Source organism: Ostrinia nubilalis, chromosome 4, assembly GCF_963855985.1.
Source record: "Ostrinia nubilalis chromosome 4, ilOstNubi1.1, whole genome shotgun sequence".
Classification (NCBI taxonomy): domain Eukaryota; kingdom Metazoa; phylum Arthropoda; class Insecta; order Lepidoptera; family Crambidae; genus Ostrinia; species Ostrinia nubilalis.
In genome coordinates this window covers 10,808,662-10,820,387 of record NC_087091.1, presented here as the reverse complement: position 1 = coordinate 10,820,387, position 11,726 = coordinate 10,808,662, and the positions used below count along the sequence as shown (strand labels likewise).

At 36.2% G+C, this 11,726-nt stretch overlaps 1 protein-coding gene across 1 annotated transcript; it reads left to right on the top strand.

Annotated features, from left to right (window-relative positions):
- Positions 1-2,348: 2,348 nt before the first annotated feature.
- Positions 2,349-10,939, top strand: LOC135071125 (uncharacterized). The gene is made up of 4 exons (XM_063964895.1): positions 2,349-2,596; positions 3,720-3,895; positions 10,286-10,452; positions 10,737-10,939. The coding sequence occupies exons 1-4, from the start codon at positions 2,428-2,430 to the stop codon at positions 10,930-10,932; spliced, it is 708 nt and encodes a 235-aa protein (XP_063820965.1). The 5' UTR covers positions 2,349-2,427; the 3' UTR covers positions 10,933-10,939.
- Positions 10,940-11,726: the final 787 nt, after the last annotated feature.

Here is an 11,726-nt window from a genome sequence, read left to right as displayed (position 1 = left end):
CTAACATTCACAGGCTCACAAACAATAGTGATCCGTAACGACTTCATAATAATTGAGTGTGTGTACTACCGCCGTTATTTCATTAGGGCGGTGTTTAGTATGTAAAACAGGTTACTAAGAAATACTTGTTGTGTGTTTAGGATGATCTTGAGTTTATTTATATGAACAAAACGGTAGAAATAATGACGTCATAATCTACTAACTTTTTATTTCACACAAAGTTATTCTGCTTTTTATTATGCTGTAGTGAAAACTTTATGGTCATGTTTATGGTCTTTATGGTTATGTTTAGTTTTCATAAGGATTTTAAGGCATTTCTCTAAAATACAAAGAGTTTCATCTTACTAAAGTTTGATGATGACTTATATTATTATAACAAGCCACATGTATAAATTGTTTCAAAAGATTTTCCCTAAGTTTCAAGCTTACTTGTCATGATTTAACTAATTTGGAATACACTTTACCATACATTAATCAGTAAGTAGGTAGTTGAGGGTAATTACTTGTTTGTTCGCGGTTCAAAAACTTTATTGTTCATGGTGAATTCACATCATGACACTTTCCAACTACTATAGGTGATTAATTACATGACCCTTTACAGAAAACTGTGAACCCGTCAAGTAATTATGGAGATAAATGGGTCACATAAATAAGCAATCTTTCATCATAAACACACACGTCGTGAGTAAAAAGAAGTACTAATAAATATTTTAACGTTTACTTCGAACTCATTTAAGAAGAGTCTTCTAATTAAAGCCGTTCATCATCATCATCATTTCAGCCATAGAACGTTCACTGCTGAACATAGGCCTCCCCTAATGATTTCCACAATGGCCAGTTGATGGCGGCCTGCATCTAGCGCCAACCTTTATGAGGTCGTCGGTCCGCCTTGTGGGTGGAAGTTTAAATAAAGTCGTTGCTGGTTCTAAAAATCTATCCTCACTACAAAACCTACCTTATGTGGTTTCACTGACGGCCAATCCGTAGAACCTAACTATACAGAAATCGCAGTTAGAGAACGAGAGAATTAGTCCCATACTTTACTAAGCTGCGTTAAATGAAGCGGCTCTCGATACAGCTTTTTCTCCTAAAACTAAGTTTCGATTCAATCGAATGATGAATTCGTCCTATTATTAGCAGCTAATCTGCATGAATGAGTCAATTACAACCGCATTCACATGCAACGGATCATTTACACGAACACCGCACTGACCTATTTGCGAGAGCGACAACATACATCCTGCTTGAATCAATTAATTCCTTACCAGCTAGGTAATTGATGTTTCCACCTTGTACTAACTTAACTGTGCATGGGAAATGAGATGAGAAGAGAAACTTGCAAGCTTCCTTCAGTATCGAAAAAATGATGAATTTTCAAAGATATATTATACGTACAGATCTTCGAAAAACATAACCCTTCTTCTGGCGCAGTCGGGTAGAAATAAGTGTCATGCGATCATTTTCAATTTTTTAGTAATAAAAACTGAAAATGATCGCGTAGACGAAACAAAAATTGAAAATGATCGCGAAGGACATCTCGAAGTCTCGATCTGCCTCTCGAAGTCTCGAACAGTCTATTAAAACAAATTAATGCAATGTCTAGCAAAGTTAGTTGCACGCTTATTAGGGACTCGGTTGTAAAGTGACACAGCCTGCTTAAATCAATTAACTTCTTACCTTCAAGGTAGTTGATGTTTATGGACCTTAAAAGTTACTTTCAGCTTCGAAAAAACTGAAGCACAAAATAATAATAAAAAATAATAAGACATGAAAAGACTCACAAGTCCTGACAATAACAGTTGTTTTTACCCGACTGCGCCAGAAGGACGGTTATGTTTTTTAATTGAGTGTTCAACAATACATTTTAAATTGGTTGAGACTTGAGTTTCAATATTTAGACGCATCACAGGCATTTGAAGCTAAGCTTGAGTTTCAATCGAGTATTGGATTATAATAGACGCCTAAGACATTTTCAGGCAGGTATTTTAACAGTATTACTATGGCTAGATACTCTCGAATCCAACGTTATCCAATTCGCAGTGCTTCGGTGCACGTGAGCCCGTCCGTCGAAGGCGGTCTGATTGAGTCATGTCAGAAATCCAACATCACACAATCCACAAATTACTATTGTACGCAAACATGACGTACCTAACAATTCTTGCCCATTTCAAACGCTGTATTTTTGTGCAACAAAGCCAATAAAAATGTTAAAACTCCCATTCTATTTCAGAGCAATCGAGCTACGCAACGAACTTTTTATCTAAAAGGTTCGTTTTAAAAACGCCCTGTATATCACTAACACGCACTTGACGCACCAACAAGATAAAGTTACTGAGAGACCACAAGAATATTTTCTAGATCAATTGAAAGACTCGCTACCTCAGAAGTAATTTGAATTTTAAGCCGTTAAAAGCCTTTGGAAAAGTCATGTCTGCCCGAGAGTACCCCAAAGTATGGAAGCGGTTCGAAAGGACTGGCGAAGACGGGAGGATGCTGAGATTCGAAATCGAGGATATACCTGAAGCATTATGGAGTACTGCAGTGGAGTTTATGCTGGGAAATTATATTAGGGAAGACGTGTGGTGGGTGGCGGCTGGTAAGTTTTTAATCGCATAATAAATCTGTTGTAAGAATCGTAAATCTACCTTAAACTTTTCTTTATGGAAAAAAACCTATTATACTTTTAGATTAAACATTTTTTATGTTGTTCTCAGTCTGGTATTTTTAGGTTATGAAGATATGGAATTGTACTTATTCCGAAATAAATTATTTCATTCATTTAACTCTTAATCGGTTGTTTACGTAATTGAATGATTATAAGAAACAAATCTACGTGTAGCGTAGCTGGAAAGATTAGGAATGCTTGCAGACGGCATTACGCATTACGCTAACCCCACACAAAGCTTAATGATGTTACCCGAAAACATCCCCACACATGTAATTACAATCCACGAAACGAAGCGATAAGTACTTAACAAACATTAATCAACGGCCAGCTAATCTGTGCGTGGGTATTTTTTGCAATTAGCTAAATCCCGTCTTATGTCGGCAAACGCTTTCTTACGCAAGAAAATACCTAAGTCATTAGCCGACCGACGACCGTCCCACCGCCCAATTATCTTGGGGACAGCGTATCTACCCCAAATGTGGTATCATTAGATGATACCCTTTTCTCACGGCCTTTCCTCCACCGCCTTCGAAATTATAACTTCATTTACGCAAGGAGAAATGCAAACAGGCACATAAATGTTAAACGCTTACTGCGAACACAATGTTATGTACCAATTGCCTGGTGTGCCGACGACTTTTTAAGTTGTCCGGAATTACTTGAGCAGTAAAAGCTTATTTTTTCGCCAATGGGATATTAGGTAAGCTCATTTACGTTAACAGGGCAATAACAAGCGAAATCCTTTGTCTTAAAGGCAATGAAAAGGCTAATTACAAAATGTAAAAAATATGTGGTCTCCAAATGGATCATTTAATTATTACGAGTGCTTAATGTTATTTTCAAGCTATAAATTGCGTTTATACCCGCTCAAAAATTATCACTTAAGCCAAATTAACATATCTACAAAAAATTAATGCCCGTGAGCGCTTGGGAACAGTGGAAAATTTTTGAGTGAATAATTGGATTCATTTTGTGCTCGTATAAATTGATTCATGAGGCGGGTTCTATTCAGTTAATGGAGACGGTGATTAATTATTCTTTGTGCTGACAGGTACAGCGAAGGATTTGGAGGCTGTGCAGGAGTACAGAGTGTTGTTGACATCGATTGTGAAGCAGAAAATGAGTTTGGCGTGTTTTCTGACTGAAGAAGACGGCTCGGGGCAGACTCTCGTCGGGGTGAATATGTGCTTGCCACAAGAAAAGGGGCGCTTCGTCGATCACACACCGGTATAAACGATTTTTCGATTCTCCCCTTAAAATGTCTTGACTTTTGTGCTGGTTCTAAGAATGACAAAAATACATTCATTCATGTGTAGGTACGAGTACTATTCTGCTATCTACAAAGAAATATAAATATCGAATGGCTGAAATAATGATGATGATATTGTGGTAGTAGGACATCATAATAGCATCTAAAAGGACAATGTTCGTTCTCCATACATTGTTCGCCTAAGAACCAACAATTTTGACATATTACTACCCGAAAGCGAAATAATACGATTCTGTGTGTAAAAACAATGATTCCTGATGGACACTTGCCATAAAATTAATGATTAAGAATATTAAATCACAGCGATTTTATAATATGCCGTTTATGACAACATGGCGTCTAATGTATTGTGTAAATGTATGAACACCGATTCGCGAAAAATGTTTTGTATTGTCGTCACGCCGAGTCGCAGCCAAATAGTATAAAATAATAGAACAAGTTTTAGAAATACAACTCGGCATTCCACTTTTATAATATGCCCACATATTGCACGTAAATAAACAACATGAATCGTAGGTTGTTTCCACCCTTGTCATCTGACACATGAAATAAACTCCTATTGTATTATAGATATCGAAGCCGAATCGTATATAATAATAGAATGGGTTTTGGAGATCACTCGGGGTTCCACTTTTATAAAATACCTACATAATGCATAAAAATAACACGAATCATGAGTTTTCTTTTCACCATTTACATCTGACACGAGATAACAAACTCCTATCTCCATGACTACCGTCGTAGTCTATGCCAAAGACTACAATATTTTAAGCAAGAAGTTTCAAACCTTAGCGGCTACAGTAACCCCTGGGCCACATACATCGTGATAACATTCGGTCGACACCGGAACGAAGTCTTGCGATTATGCAAAAAAGCACCGTATTCTAGTGCGGCTATATCACGTTCAACCGGGGTTTTAATTCGACTAAAGTCCTGACTAAAGACTGGAAGAAAATACGCCGCATTGTATGAGCACTTCGTGTTCGTTAAAGCGGCTTCAGATCTAGAGCCTACATAGTTTTCTTTCCAATAATATCCGCAAGTAGCGCTGCATGATCTTTACAACAAAAACGGCAATAGTTATTAAGGTGCCAAAATTATATGATTACTTTGGCACGGTATTATACACGTTTGAAGATTTGTCATTTTCATTCATTTCATCATCATCATCATCATCATTTCAGCCACAGGACGTCCACTACTGAACATAGGCCTCCCCCAATGACTTCCACATCGCACGGTTGGTAGCGGCCTGCATCCAGCGCCTTCCCGCTACCTTTATCAGGTCGTCGGTCCACCTTGTGGTGGGTTGACATTGCAGAATATGACTTTTGATAGGTTCATCATAGAATTCGGCGGGGATATCCTCACGGAGGAAGTTCGAAAAAGGGCGGAACAAGATCTTATAATAATGCAAGGCCGAAGCTGTAACGGGCGTGCTCCTACGTGTAATCCGGCGAGTATGCAATAAATAGTAATGTCTGGTAAATAGTGGTAATACGTATCGTTCGTTCGTTCGTTTCAGCCGAAAAGACGTCCACTGCTGGACAAAGGCCTCCCCCAAGGATTTCCACGAAGACCGATCCTTCACCGCTCGCATACAGGCACCTCCCGCGACCTTCACCAGATCGTCGGTCCACCTAGTGGGAGGCCTGCCCACGCTACGTCTTTCGGCTCGTGGTCGCCACTCAAGAACTTTCCTGCCCCAGCGGCCATCAGCTCTACGAGCTATGTGCCCCGCCCCGTCTATGTCTATATGCGCTACGATTACAGGGTATCATTTTGCATAGTCGCAAGACTTCACTCCGCTGCTGTCAAATCAATGTCGCATAATGTTATCGCAATGTGTGTGGCCCTTGGCCAAATCACAGAAGCCTATGCGAAGAAAGAGCACTTGAATGACAATGAAAATCAGGGTTACCATTTTATAAGATCTCCTCACTATTGAGGATAACAAAGTAACATTAATAATCTAGCCATTAATTACATTTATTACCTATACGAGACAGTAAAGCAACATGCGGTTTTATTTTAATTTGTAAAATATTTGTAACAGTTTGTTCTAAGTTTAGTTTTACAACAGTATTGCTGTTTCAGCTGTCACTGTGAAGCTTTGGGAAAATAAATAAATAGAAAAAATATTAACATAAATATTTATTTAAGTTTTTATGTTCATTATCATAATATGCCAATTTAAGTTACACTGTGTGACAGTCTTTGACACTAAACAAACTCTTCAGCTTAATAATACCTACCTACAGGGCGTTTTTATAGTTACTCTTGCTGATGAAACAAGAAGGGTTGATTCTACTACTGAAATACAACTACTTTTCTTACAGGACCAATATCAAATTCTCAAAAAAATTCACATCCTCGTGATGGTGATAATTTCTATGGAGAGGTTTTTTTTTTTATATTCGGTCTCTTGGGATAAGTTATTCCATTTGAGCAGTAGAATTAATCCTTTTTATTTGATCACATATAAAAATAACACAAGTGTTTAGGAAAACTTCTTCTTTGGTATGGTATCACTACGGAGTTATAATGGCGGCAACTCTGTATCACTGACTTGTAACTTTCAAACAGTATGAATAATAAGGGCACCACATTGGTTTTCTTTCTGAAAAAAGGCTTTCACTTTTAGTACTAACCCTTTAGCACTATTTCATTGAAATAAAAATACAATAAACGCACAGAAGACTGAAATTGAGTCAACTGACGTGACATTTATAATTTGTTGACATTATGACAGTTTGACAAGACTAGGGATTGAAAAAGTTTTAATTGAAAAAGTAAAATGACAATTTATTAAAACGATTCACAAGGATATAATCGATTAAAAATATTTATAAAATGTTCTGATACTTGCCTGTAGCGATTATCCAATCTTGGTTTCTGCTGAAAAACTACGTCGTGGCAAGATTTTAATAAAATAATAAAATCTTTATCTTCTCTTTCACAATCTATAAAAGTTCATTTGGTCTATATTATACGTGCTATGAATGAGGGTTTTCGCGATTGAAAAAACCGCGAGATGGCAATACGTAGACGCGAGGCTAGAGATAGCTTCTTGTAATAGTGTCAATATCTTTTTAGCTTTTAACGCAAATCTAGTCTTCAAGTCAGTTTAATCGATTTATTTTATTTTCAAAATCGATATTTTATTGTCTATGATGGCCGCAGGAACATCACTATACATGGACTCCCAGCAATAAAGTACGGTAATGCCTCGTACAGATTTTATCGGCAAAAATTATGGAACTTGATAGGTTTTAGACCATGCCACGCACCAAAACGTCCGGAAGTTGTAATAGTATTATAGAATAAACGTTAAAAGACTTATTTATTTAATTTTTCAATGCTTAAGTGTCCATTAGAATGAAAGGGTGCTTAATGTATTAAAAAAAATAGAAAATAATTATGATGGGTTAATGTTTTTGGGCGGTTTTTAGGCGGTTTCTGACAATGTCCTTTATGACAAACCTTGCAGATGATTTTTGTTTTTATTACCTACTCTTTTATAATTATTGAGTAAAAAAGTAGAGTAAAAAAGTAAAGATTTCATTAGTTACACCCAGTACTTAAGTCTAAAGCTACAAGCACTAGTTTTAAGAAAGCATTATCGCGGCAGATCTAGATAATTTATTTTCAGTTGTTATTACGACTAGAACCTTTTTAGGTTCCATTTCGGAGCGCTGCTATAATTCCCTATCCCTGGGTCCATTCCATTTATTTCTCTCGGTTTTACCCATTCGAGGTCGACCTAGTTTTCACCCTTCATATTATTTGGAACCATATCTTCTGGCTAATGGTTATTATCATTATCACCATTTTAATTAATGTGAAGGCGATAAAATAAAAAGGAAAGAGTTGAAAGAATATTGGAATTTGAGCCTTGAGGAATATTGTGTAAATATTTCCATTACAAACTCAGGGTTCTAATCCAACAACATTCATTATATGGATTAACATAGTACCTACAACAATTACAGTATTAACTAATTAGTAGACTATGCACGGATAGGTACAATATTTGGGATATAATGGTTTCTTCGAGCTTAATTAAGTTCACTGTTTAGCACATACAGCTAAGGAATGAGTCTACCTATGAACTTAGTAGGTACCTAGTTAATAATCTAATGCCTTCGTTAGGGTGTCCCTTATTTTTCAAAGTTTTAAATTTGTAACGCATAGGTCTTAGTTTTGTTTGTTTGCCTCTAAAACACTCGGAAATAAATTTTTACCTTATTTGGAGTACGATAACCCGTGCCGACTTGCATCGAAACATGTTGCGCGGCAGTAGCGGTGCGTATTCGCGGTATTTGTCATTTGTTCTCAATTAATCTCGTGATAAACACCTATTGTTTGACATTTAGAAGATGGCTGTGTAATTAAGAAGCAATAAAAAAAGTATTTTCTTAGTCGGGGACGTAAATTTATCAAATAATAGGCACAAATTTACCGTTAATCGTCAAGTTTTTGCAGTAGTTTTTAACATATTTTGCGAAGTTAATTAAATGTTATTGAAACCTCTAATCTTATCATTCGGGAGTGTATTATATTTTGGGAAAAGCTATAAATCCTACCAGAGCCTAACTGTGTAAAAAAAACTTGTGTATCTTCACCATGCTTGGAGGGAGTTGCAAGAAAAATTATTTAAAAAAATCAAGATTTATAAGCGCCGCGGTGAGGAGGATTTAAAAACAAATAAAATATTTTAACAAAAACAAATAAAACCAAGGCATCCAGAGTGTTAAGGTGTAGACAAAAAGTTAGTTAAGAAAGTAGAAAGTGCAAGACAAAGAAAATTAAATAAATAAATAAATAAAAAATAGAGCAAATATGTTTCGGAGGTTTATCGTCATCTCTTACTACGCAAGATTCTATACAAACGCAAGGACATCACGACCAGCTTACCAGCTCTGAGGAAAGCCTTAAGGAACTCTTGACATCCACTTTCCAAAAGGTATATGAGAGTGTTGACAAATTGATTTCCAAAGCAGCCCTGAGCAAGTTTAGTCAACATCTTTGGTACTTCATATCAGAAGAAATTGCCGTTTTATCACTCTTTGATGATGAAGGTCATGAACAAACACCGTCAATATTGTAGTAAAAGTACAAAGAGAGAGTATGTATGATTCTGGGAAGAGATACATTCCATCTGAAGAAGGTATGATTATTTCTATGGTAAATAGGACTTTGTACTAATTTTTTATCCTGTTTTTAATGAATTGATAATAATACTGCCTTATTTATTGTTGCTGGAAAACCATTGAGTGGTTTTGTGTCTGTCCAGAGTATAAATTTATTTTCTCGATTGAAAATTGATAATAATTTCCCCCTGAGACACATTTCTATATGAGATAAAGATGTTGCCTATTTAAAGGCAAAAAAGTGCTTCTTTAAGGGTAGTTAATGATACAGCTGAAAGAGCTATAAAGCTTATGCAAGATTTTCATGGTTTGATCACTGCAAAGGAAGAGCAAAAGCTTTTTTTGCTACGCACAGTGTAGCAAAAATCAGGCCAATATTCAGGAGCATGGAAATCTGTATCCAGAATGTAAAAAAGGGTCCCTCAAAAGTAAAATATATTGTCTGATCTGTAATGTTATCTTCTTTTTATAAATATTTTATAAAAAATAAATATTTTAATTGATTTAGCTACATAACGAAAGGGGTAAAATCAGCATTTTGCAAAATCTTCAGAGCTAAGTCGGCACGGGTTAATGTGGACGTAGGATGATGAAATTTTGTATTTAAGTATGTCTGAGTAGTACGAAAAGAAATAGAGGGTATGCATTTCAATATCTAAAAAAAATTTTTTTTCGGCCATATAAGGGACACCCTAGCCTTCGTGGTAAAATGTATTGTATGTTGACGTTGAATTAAATATTTAAACAGTAGTTAGAATTAAGACAAATTATGATACCCTGGGGTAGGTACTAGAATTGTGGGGTTAGTAGTAGTTTCGCACGATTTTCCTTCGCACGAATGTGCGAAACTTCCCCTTTCAATAATATTTTTTTTAGTAGGCGTTTCGCCCGGATGTATTAAAAGTATTAAAATCGCGTGCGAATCGACTCTTTTTTGAACTAGTAGTATGCGATTACTAGTTCTCAAAGGGGTCGATTCGCACCCGTTTTTAATACTTTTGATAAATCCGGGCGAAACGCCTACTAAAAAAAATATTATTGAAAGGGGAAGTTTCGCACATTCGTGCGAAAGAAAATCGTGCGAAACTACCACTAACCCGAATTGTGCACGGTCCACTCATATTATTTCGCGAATTGTGCACAGTCTAACTTCATAACATTTCGCAATTAATAAACCTATCCTTCTTTTTCCAGCCAAAAACAAAAGCCGGTCTGCTGTCACTGCGAATGTTCGCGGAAGCCATGAAGCTGACAGCGATTTATGACAAATACGAAGCGAATGAATATCTGATGGGCGCTGGCCTGTCCGTCACCCCGGAGTACAGAGGGCTGGGGGTAGCCGTTGAACTGCTGAAAACAAGGTATGATCTACTAATCATGTTAATTATAATTATAAAGGTCATTGACACTTTTGTGTTTGTAACAAAAGTCACATTCATTTCCAATGAGAGAGTCGTATAGTTTCTCGTAATTTTCTACCAGCAACATAAAAATAATGTTAACAAGGCCCTGGCCAAAAACGTTTCAATATGCGAATTTAGAAGGATAAGACTTCATAGAACCATTTTAAAAATCCTATGTGTATTTTCGGATATTTTACTGAAAATGTGATTTTTTTTCTAACCAAGTAACCGTGTTCTTCCAGGTTGGATCTATCTAAGTCATTGGGCTACAAAGCAACGGGTGGAATTTTCACCAGTGCGCCCGCGCAGCGTGCGGCTGAAAAAGCAGGCTTTGAGTGCTTGCACGAGATTTCATACAAAAAGTTTGGGAAACAGTGCAATATCTCATTCAACACTGAAACGGAAAGTTTGAAAATATTCGCTGCAGGCACTATGTAGCAAGATACTGTGTTACATTATTTATCATTTTTTTTAAACCAAGCAGTATTTACTAATTAAAGTATTATTTATTGAACATTTACTTATTTAATAATACGTTTTCGTAATTTTATTAAATAAAATCAATCGCAAAAAAATATATTGCAAATCTAACTTCATAATCCAAATACCCTGAATTCCGTTACATCAATGAAATTTATTTCAATTTCACGGGAGCAACTTCCAAAAAGTGATAATAAATGGCAATGCCAGATTTTGTATGGAAGGTGGCGTCTTTTTTTTTTCACGCGGCCATCGACCAAACTTTGTTTTTTTATTACAAAATAGTGTAATAAACCAAACTTACTATGGCATGTATACCTCTAAACTCAGTCTGAACTGAGTTACGAGCATTAGAAGTTTGATGATTTTCATACTAGATTTGCTTTTTGTGCGCAAGTTTTGTAAGAAATTGCAACAAAATATTGCGCTATTTTTTTATTGCGCTGATTCTGCTCCATACTGATGTCTGGAGCCTTTAATGGATGGTATTGTTTGTTTACACATACAATCTCACTAGTTTGTTGCAATTTCTTACAAAACTTTGCGCGCAAAAAGCAAGTCTAGTATGAAAATCATCAAACTTCTAATGCTCGTAACTCAGTTCAGACTGAGTTTAGAGGTATACATGTCATAGTAAGTTTGGTTTATTACACTATTTTGTAATCAAAAAACAAAGATTGGTCGATGGCCGCGCGAAATAAAAAAGACGCCAATTTCCGGCATTGTCTTTTGTAATGACATACCCGGAGTGT